Source organism: Antechinus flavipes, chromosome 4 (genome assembly GCF_016432865.1).
Source record: "Antechinus flavipes isolate AdamAnt ecotype Samford, QLD, Australia chromosome 4, AdamAnt_v2, whole genome shotgun sequence".
Taxonomy (NCBI): domain Eukaryota; kingdom Metazoa; phylum Chordata; class Mammalia; order Dasyuromorphia; family Dasyuridae; genus Antechinus; species Antechinus flavipes.
Window position 1 is genome coordinate 258,295,809 of NC_067401.1, and position 23,131 is coordinate 258,318,939.

Here is a 23,131-nt window from a genome sequence, read left to right on the forward strand (position 1 = left end):
GTGTCACTATACACCTCTCAGATTGGCTCAGATGATAGGAAAAGATAATGATAAATGTTGGAGGGGATGTGGGAAAACTGGCATACTAATGCATTGTTGGTGGAGTTGTGAACTGATCCAACCATTCTGGAGAGCAATATGGAACTATACTCAAAGAGCTATCAAACTACATACCCTTTGATTCATCAATGTGTAGTGGGCCTGTATCCCAAAGAAATCATTAAAAAAAAAAAAAAAAGGAAAAGGAACCACATGTGCAAAAAATGTTGTAGCAGCACTTTTTGTAGTGGCAGGAACTGGAAATTGAGTAGATGCCCATTAGTTGGAGAATGGCTGAATAAGTTATAGTATCTGTGTTGTGGAATGTTATATTTCCAAGAATATTATATTATTGTTCTATAAGAAATGATCAGCAGACTGATTTAAGAAAGGCCTGGAGAGCCATATATGAACTGATGCTAAGTGAAGTGAGTAGAATCAAGAGAACATTGTACATAGCAACAAAAAGATTATATGGTGATCAATTCTGGTGGACATGGTTCTTTGGTTCTTTTCAACAATGAGGTAATTTAGGCCAGTTCCAATAAACTTGTGATGGCTCACAACACAATATTTTCACCTTGTTTTGTTGTTTGCTTGCTTTTTATTTTCTTTTTCATTTTTTTCCCCTTTTTGATCTGATTTTTCTTGTGCAGCATGATAGTTGTGGAAATATGTATAGAAAAATTGCACATGTTTAACATATATTGGATTACTAAGGGAAGAGGTGGGGACAAGGAAAGGAGAAAAAATTTGGAACATAAAGTTTTGCAAGGGTGAATGTTGAAAATTACATATATTTTGAAAATAAAAAGCCAAAAAAGAAAGGAAGAAATTGAGGTTCTATTTAATATAGTTTCTCTGAAAGTACTAATTGGCTGTTAATTGTTCTCAGTATTATTTGCTTTTGCATGACGATTTTCAAATGGAAATTGAGGAAACCTATTTTCCATGAGGCTAAGTGGCAGTGAATGACAGCATCTCATCCTATATTCTGCTCAGAGAAGTTAAGGCCTTTTAGCCTTTAGAAATTGAGAATTTTTCAAAATCCCCTAGTGCTATTCCAATACAAATCAAGACATTTCTGTTGGTGAGAGGGAGGTGGCCATATAACTTTTACCTATTTAACATTTTACTTATCACCCTATTTTTCCTCTTTGTCTTTATCTTTCTCAGAAAGTACAGTGCAATGTTTCTTTCCAAGAGTTTCTTTAACGTGTGCCTCCCTCTTTGATCAAGTGGACAAAATACTGGTTCCTTAATATCTTTGGTGGCCTTCTCCCGGACTCCAGAACATTACTGTCACCAGAAAGGGGAAGATGGAGTCACGAGGATTTAAATCGTCTTTCCCTGTCCTTGGAAGCTTGATGTTCATGACTGCCCCAAAAGATAAGGCAGCTGAGTGCCTCGGCCCCAGTTTGCAACTGAGCCAACTTTGGAATGCTATCTGCCCCAGCTGCTCCCACTCTTCCTGGGGCCGAGCCGGATCCGGAATCTAGAGGCCGAGGAAGCCCTCTCTTAATCCAGAGCCAGCCCCTCCTTACGGCTTTCAGGTTCGATTCCAGGTTTTAGGAAAGACGCTATATTCGAACGAGACTGCAGTAAGTATAGAATGCTCTGCAGACGATGCCTTGTGCCGGCATCTGCAACCTGGGTACGTGGGCCCCTGCTAGAGCCGCGGATGCTGTGAGATGCTGGGTGAGGCCCACTCGGGCCAGTCTAGGGCTGCTGACGCTGCGGCGACTCCGAGACAGCCGCAGAACTACAGGCAGACAGCTATCTGGGCATCCCCCAGACCTGAAGCATTCGGCTTTCCGCGCTGGTGGAGGGATACCAAAGGCAGTGGAATGGTAAGGCCAGCCAATTCTGGAATAATATGCCCAAGCCTCTCTGATACCTGTTGCCCAGAGGAATTTGTCCAGCTCCCACCCTCGAGCAGTTGACAAAGGAGATTTGTCTACTTCCCTTACTTCCACCCAGTCCGGGACAATATTCGTATCCCACCCCTTAACCCCACCTGATTTCCAGAGAGCAGGAGGCATTTTCTATAGCATGTAAATGGATGTGGAAGAATTTATCTGGCCGTATTTTAGCTTAAGCTGGAATTATCTTCACAGTTTGATTATTATCATCATCTTTCTGCACTGCATTGTATATGGAAACTTCGTGCTTGGTGTTTTCAAGGCACCCCACCAAGCTACAGGCCCTTCCTTGCCAAGCAAACATTCAGAGTGAGCTACTCCCTTTATTTGGATCCGTTCCTCTCCCTATGTAGGAAAGAACCAGCGAGAGGAAAATTCCTGGGATCAACCCCTCTTGCATTTCAGAAAGCAGGCGCTGTCCGAGGTGCAAGAACTTTCTCCTTTTCCCTTCACCATATTACTATCCCTTACCAGTACACCTTTAGCTCTCCAAATGCATCTTTAATGCAGTGAATAACTTTAGGATTGGTGAAGGAGAAAGCTCAATGTTTCCTTCTGCTTGGTAGTGTCGGAGATGGATTCCATCTATGGAAAGGCGCCTTAACATTCTTGAGGAACATGACCAATAGGTAGGTATGTACCTGTGTTTATTGATCATTTAAAATTAAAAACAACAGGCTCAATTGGGGAATAGGTGTGAGAGGTCCAGCAAACCTGATTATCCATCTTTATTTTGGATAGAAATCTGTTTTATATTATTATCAAATAAAAGGTTAGATAACCCAATTACAAGGTCATAGGATTGTCATAGATTTAAAGCTTGGGGGTCTTAATGACACTTCAACATTCTGAAAATCAGTGCTTTTTTCCACTTCACTTTACACCACTTCCTCCTACATTTTTTTCCCCTGTAGATTAAGGTGTACTATACTGTTCTCATTGGGTTCCCATCCAATCAGAAATTCTCTGTATGTTGTAGACCTCTGGTTGGAATATTTAGTCACACTTTATCGAGATTTATTTGGTTGTTTTGATTAAAAACTTTTATCTCTTTCCCCCTCACCCTAGTGTGTTCTTTATATGGGAGGGCAGGTAAATTAGTATGTGACTGGCAATGTCGTTTTTGTTGTTCTTAAAGAAGCACAAAGTTGTGGAAAGATTGCTCCACTTGTAGTTAGGAAAACTGGGTTAGGTCAGATTGTAACATTTGCTAGCTGTATGACCTTTAAAAAAAAATCACTTTGTCCCTTTGGGCCTCAGTCTCATCTTAAAAATAGAAACAACATAACTTGTATTCTCTTCCTAAATGTTGTTTTGAGGATCAAATGAGATATTCTATGTAAAACTCTTTATGAAAGGAAGCTATCATGAAATCCTTTGGATATCCATTAATCTATATATTGGTTCAACATCCTCAGTACTACATATACTACATACTACACTACCCAATACTACATACACTCTTTCTTCATATCACTCATTTAAAGCAAATATAAGTCATCACCCAAAATGCTTTCTTAAGTCTTTGGTTTATTGATACATATAGTATTTGACAATGCTTATATTTGTTACTAGATCTCTAGACAGATGAAACAAATTTGGAAGAACTGGTTTTAGTTAGAAAACTGAATTGCTAACAAATTTCATTAGCTGTATTAGATATTTCTAACTTGAATTTCCAAAGGGACACCATAATTTTGCTCTACATTTGTTTCCCCTGCCAAGCCATTTGCTTGACTCAATATTTGAATTTGCAGTCTTATTAGTATTATCTATTTATAATATGCTAATCGTACTTCTTTGTTATTCTGCAGATTAACTGATGCTTAGCCTGTACTAAAAATTGGTATCCTATTCCCAGAAATGGTTTACTTGTGTCATCTAGTCTATATATGCTGATTCGCTGTCATAACTTAGTGAGTCCTCTGTACTTAATTCTATTGTCCTATAATTTCCAAGTTATGTGAAATAACAGTTCTGACAGCCATGGGAAACCAGAAACTTCTTAAGATCCAGGCAAAGCAACAATGGAACTAATTTTTATTTTTAGATATTTGGGTTGAAATAATGGTTGACAATTGGAAAATGAACATAAAAGACATTTTTTAAGATGTCTTGCTCAAAATTTTGCTAATGAATCACTTGACAAATAAAATTGAAGTCTAGTGGTGAATTGACTTGACCAAGGTCACTTTAGAACTCAGTATCTTATCAAATTTGTGTTGGATCCAATATTCTACTACTCTTCTGTAGTTGCCTTGGCTTGTAGATAAGACATTTCTTTTTTTATTATCTGATGATACAATGACAATCAAATTAATTTATCCTAATTTATACAGGAAGATTATAAAGCAATATTTTTGGAATATTACTTTGTGAAAATACTGGATAGTTTTGGGAATGGTGCTATTATTATTTATATTCCCTTCAAGAATGTATTTCTTTATCTTCTCCATAATCCCATTCCCATCATTGTTTTATTCTACAATAGTACATTTATTGATAGGTTTTCTTAAATTTTCTTTACATTCAAGAAATTCCTTTATATCTATTGTCAGAGATGAACTTTGTACAATTTTATGAAATTTAAAGGGCCAAAGCAGAGAATGTTATAATTGCTTCTTAAAATGTCCAAGAAAAGATTTACTACCTCTATTAATTCTAAGTGCATTCAGAATCTCACAATGTCTTTTGAATTTTTTATCCATTTTTTTGGGATCTTGAGTATACCATATTCACTCTAAATATGGTGTTTAGCTTTGTTTCCTTATTCCCTTGCTTTGACATCGAATTGCGATCATGCTGTGATTATGCCCTTTGGGGTTGTGGGCAATGTGCTTTTAAGAGGATATATGTGTGTTTTTATGTGTTTTGGGAAGGCAGCAGGGATAAGGAGCCTGAGCCAAGTCTAACCTGCTCCTGAAAGTTAGGTTTTCAGTTGGAGCATTTACACCACTGATATGCAAATACTACAAATTAGAGTTCGATTTGTTTTATCTCCAGACTTAGAAAAGTAACATAGAAAATTAATTTTGCAGATTATTCTTGTTTCCAGCAAAAGGAAGGCCAGTTGTTAAAACATTTACACAACCCACGAAGTAGACCAACACCTGGAATTTTATCTCAGCTCATTCCTTCCCCCTCCTGTCCCAGGGCAATGTGTGGTGGCATTGTCAGACATTACTTCCTTTGATCTGGGCCTCAATTTTCTACTCTCTAAAATGGGAGGCCCGGACTAGATAGTCTCCAAGGACCCTTCGAGCTCTACACCTGTGCTCCTATGATGCTAAATGGTCTGATTTTGACTCCTGCACTACGTGGCTCCCACCTTTGGGTGCTAGCCCTTGGGCTGTTTCCCTTTTTTTAATCTTCTTTGCCTCTGGCTTGCACATCATTAAACAGAACCTGGAGGTTGCGCACAAAACCCTCTTGGACCTCGGTGGCCTGCTCGGCCTTCGGGGAGGAAAAGAAAGCGAAGCCTAGCTCGTGGACCTAGCGAGGTAGGCTCTTTCCCCCTTGGGGCGATCACGTGGTGGAGACGCGCGCCAAGCCCAGCTCGGCTCCTCCCCATTCCGGCCTTCAGGCCCCGTCAGCTAGAAGAGCGCGGGGTAAATCAACCGCCATCCTCAGCCTCCTCCCCCGCCCTTTCGCTTTCCCCTTCTCTTCACCTCCCGGCTCCCCCGCGGCTCCCCCGCCTCCTTCCTGCCCGAGTACGTGCTCGGCGGCGTGCAAGCGCGCCCGGCACGTGACCCCGCCGAACGTGGCATTGTGTTATCACGTGACCCAGGTGCGTACGCGACGGAGCGGGGTGTGAAGATGGCGGACGAGGAGGCCGACCAGGAGAGCCTCAGCCGAGGCGGCGGGGGCTGCGCTGCGGAGCTGCAGCGCCTCGGCGAGCGGCTCCAGGAGCTGGAGCGGCAGCTGAGGGAGAGCTGCGGGACAGCCGTGGAGGCAGCCACCGAGTATTGCCAGCAGCTGTGCCAGGTGAGAGTGCCCCGAGGGCCCCCTCCCCCTTCTCCCCGCCCACCCCCCGGGCTGGTGGGGAAGTGGGTGAGCGAGAGGCGGGCTCGGAGCGATCCGCACTGCCCGGGCATCTCCGTGGCTGCCGCCGCGGTTTAAGGGGGAGGTGAGGCGGGAGTGAAGCTATGGGGAGAGCGCCTTTGTGTGGCGGTGGCGGTGGCGACCAGGGCTCGCGGCCGTGTGCTGATGCCTGGGACTGGGGGAGGGTGGAGGGAAAGGGGGCTGAGGTCCTGGCGGAAAACGTTTCCCGCTCCCTCCCCCCAAGAGTTCGGGAGTGCGCGGCGGACTAGGCGGGAGGTATTGGGACCGCTACTGAGAAGCTTTGCCCGCCTCGCCTCGGAAAAGGGATAAAGAGGCGGGGAGTACGGGCTGGGATGCCTCCGCCACTGCCGCCTCTCCCGCGACCACTATAGCGCTGCTCTTATTGTGCTCCAGGGATTACGGCGCCCCCCGTTTCGGTTTCCCTCCCTCCCGGGCCTCCGCCCCCTCGGTCTGATGGGCGCCTCCACCCCCCACTCCCCTCCCCGGCCCTAATCCGGCCCGCCCCCGGCCCAGTCCTCGCCCGCCGTCTCGGGGGCCTTTGTTGTGGGAGTTTCGCCTGCGGACTGAAGGGGCCTTTGTTGCTGGTCGGAGGAGCTGTCCCCACCGACCCCTTTCAGCTCGGCCTCCTGTTGGGTGAGCCGGTGAGAGGGGCGGGGGTTGGCCCTCCCGCCCTGACTGACTGTACTACTGCTGCTGCTGCTGCTTGCTGCATCCCCTTTCTTGGACTGGGGCACGTAGGGGAATGGAGGTGTCCCAGAATGGGCTTTATCCGGGGAGAAAACGGGAAATCCCCCAGCGGATTTTACCCTTTGGAATAAATAGCCCGCTTTGCCGATCATTCCCTTATGGATTCTGCTAGATGCTTTATCCTGTTTGTACTCTTGGTAGAGTGGCCGTTGTTGTGTACTTTTTTATCTTGGACCGTTTAAGCTTTTCTCTTCCTCTTACAAATGAAAAACTGCTCTCCAGTAACTGCTTTCTAACTAGGATTGGAAATGCAGCAGCATTGTGTGTTTATGCTAGTTATCAATGCAAGGACAGAATTCTCGATTTAGGACGGGGTTTCCAAATACAGACCTTCTCTGCCATCTCGGTGAAATATTTAAAATATTCCCTTGGGGAAGTAATGGTTTGCTAGAGTAAGATTTTTAATTTTAAAGTTAAAAAAAATTAGAAGTCAAGTCACATGTAAAATGGATGACTTTGAAAATGTTTTTAGAATTTCTGATTGTATAATGTGATGGGAAATCCTTATAAATGAAAGTCTGCGTTAAATTTAAGAAATAGTCATTTCTGTCATTGAAAGCCTTTGCACTCAGCATTAAAATAGATGTTGTTTTCAATTTTTCTTTTTACATGCTATAAATGGAAGGGTCTAGACATGTCCATGTCCACAAACGTTTACTAATAGCCTACTATATGCTAGATAAGTCCTAGGTTCTGGGGATAAAAAGAAAGGCAAAAACGGGAAACATTCCCTGACCTCAGAGTGCTCAGTTTCATGGATAAAGACAGCATTTAAACAACTAGATTCAAACTAGACACAGCATTAAGAGGAACTTGCAGATTGTTGGATAGACATAAGGTCACAAAATAATTGGGTGACTAAATCTTTATTAAAGCATTCTGAGCTCAACTTAACTTGTACCTAGATACCCAAAGTCGTTATCCTCTGCCCTACATTTAGCCTTATATGCCAGATGTTGATATAAATGAATGATAAAATCAGAGATTGAAACCTGGATTTAAAAAAAAAAAAAATTATTCCTGTTGCTGAACTTGGCATTTTTACTTAACTGCATTACTTATTTTAGCATTAAAATTTAGAAGAAAATTACTAAAGAAGAGTCTAATAGTAGATTTAGTGCTGAAATGGGCCTTAACTGGTGGTGTAATCCATCCCATAGCTGAGGAACTGTTGACAATTCTCCCTGCCCTCCCCCCTCAAAAAAAAAAAAAAAAAAAAAAGGTTAAATAACTTAAGATCTACAGACAGGATCTGACTTCAAATCCAGTCTTTTTCCTCACTGAATCACTGTTTGTGTAGGATGAACAGCTATATTAGACGGTATTCTTACCAAGTACTGTGCTGCTTCTTTGTGTGTACTTATTAAGTAAGTTATTATAAAACTGGACAAAGAATGTAAGCATGAAAATTAAAGGAGAATTTTTTTAAATTCTGCCTTCCAAATTTAAAAAAAAAAAAAAAAGTAAATTCTTGCTTTTATGAGGAACTTTTTCCTCAGCAGAAGAAAATTGAATCCCTAACTCTGAATTGTATCCCAACTAAATTATTTAGATTTGATTCATTCAGTATTAGTGTTTGGATTGTGCTATTTATTGTAATCCTTGTTTTGAAGATAAAGAAAGTTGCCTGTCCAGGGAGGTTAAGTGCTGTATCCAGGATCACAACTGTAACTAGAACTGAGGTCTCCAGAGTTCCATTAAGCAGTCATGAAATATTTGATGTTCCTTCAGTTTGTGGGTTTAAAAAAGGGGGGGAGAGAAGACTCTTGTATGCCATGTTTTTTTTTTTCCCCCCCAGTGTACTTAAATAGTAATCTACATTATTTGAACAGTCAGAAAGTGTTTCTGATTCTTGATTGTATCTCAAATATTTTCAAGATTCAATCTAGAATAAAAATTTCTGGCTTGGTCTTTATTGGTTCCATTAAATGAATGAAAACAATACAATAAATTCCATAGTTGCCTCTAGCCATTATTAAATGATTATTTGACTATGAAATTAAGCAGTGTGGTGGTTAACCGGTCTAGAATTTATTGAAGAGCAAAACTAAGGAGACACTAGCTGGTGTATAGCTTTCTAAAAATCTTGAGAGTTTCGTTTAAATTTTTTAGTTGAGCTTTCCCTTGCTAAACTGAGCCACTTTGTGAATGTCTAAAATGAATGTTTTCAAAATGCAATGGGCTGCTGGATTAACACTTTGTTTCTTGACATTGATGCTTAATGCTATTGTTTAATTGTAATCATTGCACTTGATAAATTCTGCATTTTATCTGAAATGTTTTGGAAGATTCTGGGGAATCTTAAGAAGAAAAAACACAGGGAAGTCCCTAATCTTCAAATTTTCTCATTTATCATGGTAAACAAATCAAATGATGATTCTTTGATTTCTGAAATAATAGAAATCCCACAGATACTAAAAAAATTTTGTTACACAATTATAATTTGACAGCTAATCCTATAGTTAAACGTTAAAAACATGTCCTACTTTTTCTTGTTTTAGATGATGCCTTAAACTTGGTGAGAATGTGGGGGAGGGAAGGGAAGAAGTGGTCATAAGTACTCCAAAACAGTTTATATTTCTATTTAAAGGTAACTTGTCTGAATATATAAAATTTAGAGCTGGAAGAGACCTACCACACTGCATGTGTTCAGTAAGAATTTGTTGAAATTGATCTGACCATGTTATTAATGCCATTAAAAATGGAATCATGGGGAAGCTAAGAATGATCAAAATTAATTGTATTTATTTGTCTTGTCGGGATAAAAATTTTCAGCAAAGAGAAATTGAAGTACAAAAGTTCCAAACATAAAATATTTATTGGCAAAGCTAGCAATTGCCAGCATTAGAAATCTGTGGTCCATCAGTGACCAGAAAAACATTATAGTAGACAGAGCCATCTTATATATAGTTAGTTACAACTAGCATTGTGATTAATTTATATTAGAGGTAGAATAAAGGTGTAGGATGGACTTACATTTAACATTATTATGGTGATTTGCAAAAGGGAGTTTCCAAAGTTATCTCATAATCAGGTCCCATCTAGGTCACCAATTAATTGCCTTGTTAAAAATCTGAGATGAAGAGAAACTGAGGTACAAAAGTTAGAAGCATAATCTATTAGCAAGGCTAGCAGTTGCCAATAATAGAGATCTGTGATCCCTCACTGGTCAGAAATATTTTACAATTGACAGAGCAATCTTTTATATAGTTGCCTACATAATTTCAGCAATACTAAGATTGTGATTGGTATATAGTAGAGGTGGAATAAAGATTTAATGTGAACTTACATATCATGTAATCATGCTGATTTGCATACAAGCCCAAAGTAAGGGGAAAACAGTATCTTCTGGAAAGTCCTATCTCATTCAGCAACCTCTTATACCACAGTGGTGCCCTTTTAGGTAGATAGAGCATCTTATGACCATAAGTCTAAGCTGTAGCCCAGAGAAATGGGGAAGATAACTCTTAAAAGGTCGCACCTCCTATTGTTTAGTCAGATTGTCTTTTAGAGCAAATTAATTCCTAAATCTCAATAACTGTTTAGAACAAAGTGGGATTAGTTTTCAGTTTCATAATCTTGAGGTGATGACTGTCATTGAACTTCCCTGAAGCTTCAGTAAAAGTTTAGAGAATTTTGAACTAGGCTTGTTTAGAGATACTAGACACTTGTTTCATTGCTTTAGTCACTTCTGACTCTTTATATCCCCATTTGGAGTTTTCTTGGCAAAGAAACTGGAAGGGTTTGGTATTTCCTTCTCCAGCCCATTTTACAGATGAGGAAACTGAGGCAAATAGGGGTAAGTAACTTGGATAAGGTCTGAGGCCAAATTTGAACTCAGGAAGATGTGTTTTCTGACTCTAGACCCATCACTCTATCCTCCGGCTGCCCTCATCAGACACCTAGATCTGAACTCAAAATTTAGAATAGCAGCAGATTAAAATCTCAAGAAACTTCTCAAACAGCAAAATTTCACTAATTATAGTTTAGAGCTTGCTTATTGTTATTTTTCTTATATCTTAACAAATATCAGGACCTTCTGTTGAGCTTTTATATAAAAGTAAGACATTTGGATATGATTGGGAAATAAAGACTAGAGGAATCAAGTGAGTTAAAGAAAGTAAGAAGGTTCTTATCCCATTGAAATTTTTTAAAAATTGAATAATTTTTAAAGAAACATCTCTTAGACAAGTACTGCATGTATCCCCTTCCTCAATGTAAGATTACAAAAGAAATTTCCTAAGACTTTGAAAGGTTAAGTGGAAGTTTACCAAATACATATTAATCATCTGATAGAGAAAAAATAGTTTCTTTGATCTAGTTTAAATAATCTTAAATAAAAATTGCTAATTTAAAATTTAACTTATAAATTTCTCGACTTTGGCTATTAGAGATCCTAGTTCCTTAAACTGCAGCTTACAACATGCTGTCAGCAGAATTGGTGAAATCTTATCCTTCCAGAGAAAGATCTAAAAGGATGTGGCTACTCTTCTCTGACCAATGAATCGTTAATAACATTTTCTAATTTAAAACAAGACATACCCTATTAAACAATTTGAAGTTTTCAAACAATAATATTGTATAATAAAATTATAATCTTAATAGCATTCAGGTAAAAAAGGAAAGAAAAGTAACTTGTCTCTACAATTTTTTTTCAATTTTCATAATACAAAAGAAAATTTTTCGTGCCCAATATCATATATTTAAAATATGAAACTTATTACTAGTCAGGTGATGATAATTCTGTAATGCATTTTGAAATTATCTTACAGAGAAAATAACTCTGCTCCTTTGAAATTTTACTAATCATATCCAATGACTTCTTTAAAACAGTATATAGAACTATACAATATGGAGTAAAGTCAATTAAAGAAGTGACAGTTCATTTACCCTAGTACCTTATAGGCTTTTTTCTAATTCTTTAAAAATACTAAGGAATTGCAGAGGGTTATTTTCTGCAGTATTTTGTAATGTTTAAATTTTGATTTCTCAGTTAATATAACACAAAGCCAGTTATCACAATATTGTCCCTTTTTGGGGGGGACGGGTCTTAAAGGCTTATAAATACATAGTTCATTCCAATTTCTTTCAAGATTTTTGGGCAATTAGAATTGTTTTACAATCACAGTTTTTGTAACCAATAATCAGATACACCCAAATAGCACTCACTCAGCAGAACTTCAAGTTTAAGATTTTTCCTGATTTCTAATTGTAATGTCACAGATTTCATAAAGCAGGATGACTAGAGAAGAAGGCATCCATCTTCTCGAAGTTAACCTCTTTTATTCTAGAAAAGCATTTATCCACTCGTTTTACAAAGGGGTTACTTGGCAATGAAGAGAGGGAACAGCCAGAGTCCAACTTTGGTTTTTCAATTTTGGTCTTTTTGTATGAAAGCAACTTTCTCTTTGATGATGGTATTTAAATGTATAAAGAAATTTGTAAAGACTTTAATTTGACTTTGAAAGTTCTTAATTCCTAATTACCTCTCCTTTTATAAAGTTTGTAATATTTTCTAATTAATCTAAATATAGATTGTTATTGTATGTAATTAAGAAATTATGAATTTCAAATTTGTCTCTCATCTAAAGAATTTTCTAATGGTTGTAAATTAGCAGAACTTTTCATCATAGAATTAATTTTTGTTTTGTTAGCATTTTAAATTTTATTTATATTAATAGAGTTTTTTTTAAAATACATGCAAAGATAATTTCCAACATTCACCTTGACAAAATCTTGTCTTCCAAATTTTTCTCTCTTCCTTTCTCCCCTGATCCCTAGACAGAAAGCAATCCGATAATAGGTTTATCAAGACATTTGATTTTTTTTCATTCAGTGAAATCAAATATAACTGTGATCACTAGTGTTAACAATATAAAATGTCAAGGATCATTACTTACTAGTATTTTAAGTTTCAAAACCAGCTTTTTTCATTTTTGTGCTTTAATTTTTCAAATTCAGCTCATGTTGAAAAGTAATGGTGAGACAGTGAGCATTCCATTGATTCATTTCCATGTAAATTAAACAAAAATACCTTTTGACAGTATGTGTATACAAATCCTGTGATTTTTTAAAAAACTAATATAGACTTATCTAATAAACTTTATACCACTTTCCCTAACTCTTTGATAGTATAATAAATTATTGTCCTTCATAATCTGTTACAAAATGAGCCTCATTATCAAAGGTCAACAGTGGTTTACATTAGGAATATCCTTTGTTTTGTAGCATAATAATTTCTTTATAAATTTTCTGCTTTTATTAAAAACACAGAAATATTTATAATAGGAATTGCACTTCTGAAAAAAAATGGTCTGATGTGAGTATAATTTTCAGAAGATTTCTAGCTATAGCTTTTTATTTCTGATAAAATCACTCAAGTTAAATCCGTTTGTTCTGCCTTATCCTAATCCTTTATAACCTTCACAGAAAAACATCAAATTTTATTTATTTTTCAGTTGTTTCCTGACTTTAATACAAGGAGTTCTCTCTCTGGGAACACTTTGGCATTCACCCTCAATTTGGGAGTCCCATTGTAAGTTATCAGTTTCTACCAGTTCCTATCAGTTATCAGGGGGTTGCTTAGAGGTCTTCAAGTTGTTTAAAAGCAGTAAGAAACCGAAGAGTAAATAAATTTAATTTTATTCCTTTGGAGCCTAGAAATGGTCTAAAACTTTTCCTGTTCTCTCTTCTACTTTAAAAAAAAAAAAAAATCACATTTCCATCCTGCCTAGGGGAAGAAAAAAACAAACTGACATTCCCTTTAAGTATGGTTTTTAAGTATACCTTTTGAAATTTTTGTAATTTACTCTAAAGTTAAAACCACTTCCACAAACTGACATCCAAAAACTCCAGACTCAGACTAAAAAACTGAGACTTCTTTGGAATTATTTTGAAAAAATGGAAGTGATTGATTGCTCTTGCTAAATTGTTGAGGCTCAAACAATTAGCTAACTAACCTCAATCTTTATTTGTGCAATATATTGCTTTAATTTTAAATTAGAAATTTTATTTCTCTGATTGATAGAATTATTTAACATTAGAGTTTATTGATTCTCCAAAAACTTATCACAATACTCAAACATCTAAATTCTAATTTAGAAATTTTCAGTAGAGAAGTTAACTTTTTTTCCCACTCTAGTTTTTGTATTTGTGTTTCACCTCTGCAACTTCCTGTGCAGCCAATGTTGGAAATATGGAGAGAAAAGAGAGAGTTATATTTTTCTGAAGACTTGAAACATTCAGATTTTTACAGCCTTATCTAATTGATCAAAACTGAAGAAAAAGCTAGCTTAAATTATCAGGACAATCTAAATTCTTGAAAATACCTGCTAGCATGGATTACTGATAAGATGGCACAGATAAAACCGGAAAACTTCCATCCCCTCAGGAAAACTACCATCAGCCTGTCCCTCTTGTTCTAAAGAGGTTAGATCTCTTAGATTGACTTAGAGGAATAGGGTGAAAGTGTAAAAGAAAAGGATACAATCAACACAGAATAATCAGGAGGGCCTGAGTTTAAATCTGGCCTCAAGACAGTTAACACTCCTAGCTGTGTAACCCTGGACAAATCACTTAACCCCAATTGCCGTAGCCTTCCCCACTTCCTCCCCCCCAAAAAAAGGTTGTTTAGTGGCTATTCTTTATTTCTCTAATTCGAAAAGAAAGGAGAAATTAACAGCTGATGAGCAGCCCTGCTTTTACAACAAAGAGGAAATTACTATTATTCTAATCTTTACCCCTTGAATAGTGCTTTCTTTTTTAAAGTTTTGCTAAGTTAAAAACAACAAAAACTTAGTAAATGCATTCAGTTTTAAGACCCATATAGAAACAGATATACTTTAGCAAAGTCTTCCTCTCTAATTTATACCCTCCAAAAAAGGAATGAAAACTGAGTCACTGCTAGATAGAAGAGCTAGTTAAAACGCCATCCCTCCATTCCATTTTTTGCTAATGTATATACATAGAAAAGGGGGGGAAAAAAAAAAAACAACTGACAAAAACTGAAATTTAAAGTACCTTTTGCCTAAAAAAGATCTTCTCTTATCCCTGACTGAGAAAAGCAAAAGAGAATTAATATATCCCTTAAAAAGTGGATACTAATCTAATCTCAGCTTAATGGAGGTTTATCTTTGTCAAGAGAAAATTTAGCTGGAAGGGGTATCTATCTAGCTTCTGGGAAAATCCTGCTACTGGATTTCTTCTGGGAGCAAGTCCTGGAGACTGGAAGCCCTTGCTCAGGTTCTATTTGGGTCACCAATTAATTGCCTTGCTAAAAATCTGAGATGAAGAGAAACTGAGGTGCAAAAGTTAGAAGCATAATCTATTTATTAGCAAGGCTAGCAGTTGCCAATAATAGAGATCTGTGATCCCTCACTGGTCAGAAATATTTTACAACTGACAGAGCAATCTTTTATGTAGTTGCTTATATAAGGGTCAGCAATACTAAACTAAGATTGTGATTGGTATGTAATAGAAGTGGAATAAAGGTTTAGGGTGAACTTACATATGATGTAATCATGCTGATTTGCATACAAGCCCAAGGTAAGGGGAAAATCGCATCTTCTGGAAAGTCCTATCTCACTCAGGAACCTCTTATACCACAGTGGTGCCCTTTTAGGCAGATACAGCATCTTAATGACCATAAGTCTAAGCTGTAGCCTAGAGAAATGGGGAAGATAACTTATCATTGTCTTTTAAAGCAAATTAATTCCTAACTCTCAATAATTGTTTTAGAACAAAGTGGAATTAGTTTTCAATTTCATAGTCTTGAGGTGATGAATGTCATTGAACTTCTCTAAAGCTTCTCTAAAGCTAAAGTTTAGAGCATTTTGAAAGGTATGGTGTTCAATTGGAACAGTTTACTTAGTTTTATCATTGTTTTACCAAAGCTAGTACTCTCATGTTTCTGGGGGTGGGGGAGGGAAGTAGATGCTGTGTTTAAAAATAAATCATAGTGATTCTGAGCTCTAAAATATATTCTATTCTAAGGAATATATGACTTAATACAAATAAAGTTCCACTGAAAGTGACAGCATTCAGAGAAATTTTTAAATATTTCATTTTTTACTTTAGTAGGTTAAAAGACACACTGAGGCAAAAGAAAAGGATACAATCAACACAGAATAATCAGGAGGACCTGAGTTTAAATCTGGCCTCAAGACAGTTAACACTCCTAGCTGTGTAACCCTGGACAAATCACTTAACCCCAATTGCCGTAGCCTTCCCCACTTCCTCCCCCCCCAAAAAAAGGCCTAATTTAGCATGTTACATTTATTTATTTTTCTCAGTAACTTTTTTTTTTAATAGCTTTTTATTTACAAGTTATATGTATAGGTAATTTTACAGCATTGGACAATTGCCAAACCTTTTGTTACAATTTTTCCCCTTCTTCCCCCCACCCCCTCCCCTAGATGGCAGGATGACCAGTAGATGTTAAATATATTAAAGTATGAATTAGATACATAATAAGTATGCATAGCATATTACATTTAAACTAGGCTTTGGACCTGTGAATGAAAATGCTGCATATCTTATTTTTAAAACAAAAATAGCAAATCCACCACATATAAATTACTATATGAAATTTTATAAAAAGAAGAATGACAAGTCTATGCCTTAAGGAATATGTTATAGTTAAAAGATTGAAGCATGAAAATTCATTTGAAATTAAAGTAATTACAAGATGCTCAAATAAATGACAAGTGGATTAATTTCAGAAAAACTTGCAAAGACTGGCATGAACTGATACAAAGTGAAGTGAGCAGAACCAGGATAAAAGTTGTAACGAGTAACAGAAATATTATATGATGAAAAACTGCGAATAATAGCTGTTCTCAGCAACACAGTAATCCAAGACAATCCCAAAAGACTCATGATACCCACTTCTAGAGAAAAAAGTTTCTCAATACAGCCTAGAGCATACTATTTTTCACTTTTCTTTTTCACCTAGGTACAATCAAAAATAAGGAATAATGTTAATGGAGAGCAGGGAGAATATTAAATGTTAGAATACCTAAAAGAAGGTCATTAGCAGATTGATGGATTATTTATGGAAAATTTGAGGGTAGACCTTGATAAGAATATGACTGGATAAGAAAAATTGGATGTGGCTTTATCTACCCACTCCAATTCAGTAAACATTTATTAGGAGTCTACTTTGTGCCAGCCACAGTGCTCAGCTCTGAGGTACAATTACTAAAAAAGAAAGACAGGCTTACAATATAAGGGGAGGAGACTACACACTGGGGAGTCAGGGCAGAGAACTGGACAGTAGTGGCTATCTTGTTCATATAGCTGAGCCAGGCAGAGCAGCAGATGCAAAGTGGAGTGTGCTGGCTCCAGTTTTTGCTCTCTATAAAGGAAGGCATTGGAAGGAATTTTATAGTGGAATTCTTGACTTTACATTAAGTGCTCTGCCCTAAAGCCATGTGTGATCTAAGGACTTCAGGTTCTCTGCTTGTTTTGAAAATGAAGCTTAATACTACTTGATCATCCAAATTCATAGGGCTACTTTGGTTTTAATTGAAAGAAGGTAAACTACTTTGCTAAGGGTGAAGCCTGGACTGCTGTGTATATATGATGGTTCCTACATCCAGTTTTGTGTTTTGCTACATAAAACTATCATGGAGTTATCCAGGGAGTATGGCAGGGGTTCTATACTGAATCCTTTTTTGTTTACTACAGTATTTAGCAATGACTTGGATAAAGGTATGTAATAATAATAATAATAATGATCAAATTACTTATGACAGAAAATAATTTGATATGTTGCATTTTGTGACAGTAATGGTAATACATGTGTGTTTCTAATACTAGGTTAATTTAGAACTTTTTACTTTAACCAGATAAAACTAGATTGAGCTAGTTTCCCACACTTAGCTCTCTGTCCTTTTAGTGCCATATCATGTATTATGTACATGCCATACATGTAGTTCATTTCTCTCCTCTTTTGTTTTGTTTCTATTTTTTTCCTGGTAGTATTTTATTTTTACAAATACAACATTAATTTTTGTAAAACTTTGTATTCTAAATTTTTCTTCCTCCTTTTCTTACTTCCCCCTTCCCCAAGACGGCAAGCAATCTGATATAGCTTAAATATGTGCAGTGCTTTTAAAACATTTTATTTGTCATGTGCAAGAAAATCAGACAAAAGGGGAAAAAAACCATGAGAAAGAAAAAACAAACAAAAAAGGTGAAAATACTTTGCTTTGATGCACATTCATTCTCCATTGTTCTCTCTGAATGTGATTGGCATTTTTCCATCCATGTCTATTGGACATGCCTTGAATCATTGCATTGTTGAAAAGAACCAACTACATCACAGTTTATCATCTTATAATCTTTTTGCATCTGTATGATGTTTTCCTAGTTCTGCTTACCTCACTCAGCATCAACTCATATAGGTCTTTCCAGGCTTTTCTGAAATCAGCTTACTCATCATTTCTTATAGAACAATAATATTCCATAACGTTCACATACCATACTTATTCAGCCTCCAACTGATAGGCATCCATTTCCTTACCACAACAAAAAGAGTTGCTGCACATATTTTTGCACATATGGCTCCTTTTCCCTTTTTTATATTTCTTTGGGGTATAGACCCAGTAGTAAGACTGCTGGATCAAAAGATATACATCATTTTAGAACCCTTTGAGCATTATTCCAAATTGCTCTCCAAAATGGTTGGATCATTTCTTTTGTTGTGTTTTTATAAAAAATAAGTATTTCTCTGTAGAGATGTATAAAAGTTAAATACTTCATTGACTAAATTTCAGTGAATTGTAATTTCAGTGACTGTAAAATTCATTGAAGTATGTGAAAGTCAAACTTCTCAAGGATCATTCAATCTCATTATAAAATAGGAATTCAAAAAAAAAAATATCAAAGAGACGAACTGTTGCAGCATAGCCTAATATGTCATTAGAAAACAAGCCAACGACCCTTAAGTTCCAGGAAATGGGAGGAATTTGGTGTTGATTGTTCCATAGCGTGGCTTAGACTTCTTGAAGTTGGAAAAGCAGTGCACAGGTAGGTGTTTAAAAAACAGTCCAGTGCTATGATGAAAAGATGTTTGACATTCCAAAGATCAGAATATTGAAAATTGGGGGGGGGAGGAGAGGGGAGTAATTTTTTCTAATTGAACTTTTTTTAAAAAATAAGGTTGTACAAAGCTGTCAGAATCCCAGATGAGCCTATTAAGATTTGCATCGCTTCATCAGACTATGAAATATCAACCAAAAAAGTTGGTTGTACATTTAGTGGGCCAGGAAGTCTTATCCCCTTTGAAAGAATGAGGAACATCTAATTGTTTTGGAATTATAGAAATTCCCAAATGAAAATAAAATAATGCAATAACACTTTGTACCATGCCACATGACCTTTTACTATAATTACAAGACCATATATCATGCCCAGAGGACATGAAAATTTAAGAACTTCATCCAAAAGATGAAGATAACATGTTTCAAAAGCCTGGTGAATCACCTAACTTTTCAATTCCATTGAAAACTACAGGGTGTAATCAAGAATAAATTCGCAAAAATGAACTCTTTGTTCTAAAGTATATCAAATATCTCTTGTAATCAGTGTGCAGATACATACATACAGTATGCTGCATCATTAATTAAGACTGCATCAAAGTCTTGTGAGCCCAATGCAGAATTATATAAAAAAGTGATTGCCGCAAAAGAAGAATATAATAAACGTTTTTTTAAAAATGTTTTGAAAAAGCAGAAAGTTATAAGCTTTATCGCATGTTAATAATTTTTTATTATTTCACTTTGTTCCAAGTAATTTGCCCATCACTGTAGCTGATATGCTTATCATCTGCAGATCACCCAAAGATAAAAGAAATGGCTTATATCCTAGGTTATCCTAGGTTTAGCATTTAAAGATTGTCAGGCTAGAACTTTGGACCAAATGTAATAATAATAACTCATATTTGTTCAACTTCAGGTCTAGAACTCAATATACTATGCCCCTTAGCTGTCCATTTTTCTTGGTACTTAATAAATGTAACTGAGAAGTGAGAGAAAGGGGAGATTCATTAGGTCTCCACTAATATTGAAATTCAGCTCCAAACAACTTTTTTTTCAAAAAGAAAGGCTTTTTCTTCTCAGACATGCATGACACGTCAGGGCACCTAGAGAATTGGACTTCATTGCATGAAATAAATGACAGGGAAATGGGACAGAGTGTGAAGGAGCAGGGCGTGATAGGATTTGTAATTAGTTGTGGTGGATCTCTGACTGAAGAAAGTGTATTATGAATTTTAGAGATAAACAGATTATTAAGTTTAATTTTTGAGGTAAGGAAAAAATTGATTACCTTATTTAAAAATTCACTTTCCTTTGCCCTTTCCTCCCAAATGAGATGATGACTCAGTGAATAAATAAGAATAGTCCCATTGTTATACCTACCCAATAGTAAGCACTTATTGTATGAATTTATTTGATTCGAGCACTAAATGCCCATCACTGAACAGGAAAACTTATGATTGGCTAGAATTATAAGTGGACAAATGAATTTTGTTGAGAATAACCATGTAGGCCAATAACAAATTGGCAGAGGGAGTATTTTGGGTAAGAAATTTTGTTTTAGGGTCAAATTTGAGTGTGGACTTCTGGGTCCTAAATAAGAGAGATTAGTAAACTGGAGTTCGTCTCATAATTTACTAGATAAATAATTAGGTTTTCTTTAACCTAGTATATATGCATTTAATTTGTCTCATGAATCAATTCCCTGGAAATATGCAGAGTATCAGTAGTGTGTCAAAAATGGAAACTCCTGGAAAGATGGTGTGAATTGTTGATAGCAAGCCTTCAAAGTATAGTAGGAGTAGCAGAGAAAGGCCATCAGATTTCTGAACTCAAAAACCAAAGTGGATGATTTGATTTCTCAACCCAGGACACATAGATCAATTTAGTGTAAACTAAGAGGGCTGCTTGTGGTTTTTATGATCATGATCATTTAATCTCTCTGGGCCTCAGTTTCCTCATCATCTATAAAATGATGTTCATATTCAACTAAATGTGAAGTTTTTCTTGCGTCTCTGGCATTGTGTGATTCTGGAAATCTGGTTAGTAGGTCAAATAATGCATTAAGATCTAGAACATTCACTATGATTCTTTTTTCTCTCTCCTCCCTCTCCCATACCCAATTATATTTTCTCATCCCCAAAATAGTTCTAATACTCATCTATCCTTTCTGATAGTTTAGTTGCCTTTTCAGTTTATTATAGATAGTTTTGGTAGCAGTTCTTTTCCAGGAATTGTGCTCCTATCCATTGATTGAGAAAATACATGCTGATAGAAAGCTACTTTGTATTCAGTGACACTTTTTAAGTGAGTGTGTATTTTATCAACTACAATTGTATCCATATACATTTGGGGAGGGATGGAAGTTTGGTTGTGGAGATAAAAATTTCAACTTTAGATTTGATTCCTCCTCTAAATTTCTTCATTATTTAGACAATGCAACAAATGCAAAAAAAAAAAAAAATCCACTTCCCACAAATACATGTAGTGGAAAAAGACAAGAAGTTTTTTCATTTATATTGGCCAAGTTTTAGGTACTCCAAACAAATATTTAACCAGAAGTCAATTAGAAATTTCACAGGGTTTTTTTTGTTGTTGTTGTTGTTTGCTTGTTTGTTTGTTTTTAGTATCAGACATCAGGGAAACTTTTTTAAAAGATTAAAACCACCAGTGTTTCATTTTTATTGAAATTACAGTTATACAACAGTGCTTTATGTGAACATGTATTTGCAAATTCCTTGAAATAACTGCACAGTTTCCTCGTGAATATGTAGCACATTGATTGGGACCCTCTGCTATTATTATAGAGTAACATTTTTCAGAACTTTCATAGGAAAAAGGTTATTGATCGTAATTTCTAAGCCTTTGTAGAGTTATCTTAAAAATCCGTAAAGGTAAACTGAATAAAGACATCATTTTGTTGATCTTTCATCAGTGTGTGTGAAAAGCAGTTTTTATATATTGTGGATCTAGTTAGATAAGATACTCTTAAATTGTCATTAATTAGGAAAAATATTGCATATGTACTTAGGCTCCTTAGGTCATTAGCTTTTCAGCTAAAGTAACATTTCTTACAGGAAGGTGGGAGGGGTCAATGCTTCAATTCTTTAAGTAGTCCATTTCATTTTAAGACTACTTAAATTATTAACAAACTTTTTTTGACATCACATTTAATTAGATTTGATGTCTCTGCTTTGTTCTTGTCTGTCCTAGAGGTAGTCAGAACACATGCTTATCCTTCTTCCAAATAACAACCCTCATGACAATACTTGAAGACATCTCCTTTTCCTCTTATGTTTTTTTCTTAGTTCTTTATTCTCTTCTTAGAGCCTCCAGAGTCAAGTCCTTTTATTATCCCTTTTGCTTTACTTTGGACAACTCTCCAAATGTCTTCTCAAATGTTCTCCGTTAAAACTATATTGTCCTATGAATGGATCCTACTATTCTGGAGAGTAATTTGGAACTATGCTTAAAAAAATATCAACCTGTGCATATTCTTTGATCCAGCAGTATTTGTACTGGGCTTATATTCCAGAGAGATCTTAAAAGAGGGAAAGGGACCCACACATGCAACAATGTTTGTGGCAGCCCTTTTTGTAGTAGCAAGAAACTGGAAACTGAGTGGATGCCCATCAATTGAAGAATGGCTGAATAAATTATGGTATGTGAATGTTATGGGATATTAATTGTTCTATAAGAAATGGTCAGCAGGATGATTTTAGAGAGGTCTGGAGAGACTTACATGAACTGATACTGAGTGAAATGAGCAGAACTAAGAGATCATTGTATATGGCAAGAATAATATTATATGCTGAAATTCTGATGGATGTGGCTCTTTCCAACAATGAAATGATAAAGGCTAGTTTCAGTGATCTTGTGATGAAGGAAGCCATCTAAACCTACAGAGAAGACTGCAGGGAACTGAATGTGGATCACAACATAACATTCTCACTCTTTTTGTTGTTGTTCGCTTGCATTTTGTTTTCTTATTAATTTTCTTTCCTTTTTGATCTGATCTTTCTTGTGCAGCAAGATAATTGTACAAATATGTTTACATATATTGTAACTAAATATATTTTAACAAGTATAACATATTAGATTACTTGCCATCTAGGGGCAGGGATTGCAGGAAGGAGGGAAAAATTTGGAACACAAGGCTATATAAGGATCAATGTTGAAAAATTACTCATGCATGTTTTGAAAATAAAAAGCTTTAATAGTAAACAAACAAACAATGTTGTCAAGTACCAAATAAAATATGTCATAAAGTCAGATGAGGACAGAGTATAATCATCTCACTTCTAGAAACTATGCCTGCCTTTA

At 36.4% G+C, this 23,131-nt stretch overlaps 1 protein-coding gene across 3 annotated transcripts in view; it reads left to right on the top strand.

Moving 5' to 3' along the window:
• The first annotated feature begins 5,742 nt into the window (after positions 1–5,742).
• Positions 5,743–23,131, top strand: part of ZNF292 (zinc finger protein 292) — a 93,090-nt gene continuing 75,701 nt past the window's right edge. Inside the window, exon 1 of one of the 3 annotated variants that reach the window (XM_051997361.1) lies at positions 5,743–5,945. In XM_051997361.1, the coding sequence (XP_051853321.1) occupies positions 5,778–5,945 (168 nt within the window). In that variant the 5' untranslated portion in view covers positions 5,743–5,777. Of the gene's footprint in view, positions 5,946–12,451; positions 13,306–23,131 lie in introns of those variants that run through there. The other 2 variants (XR_007953584.1, XR_007953583.1) reach the window with 2 other exon arrangements.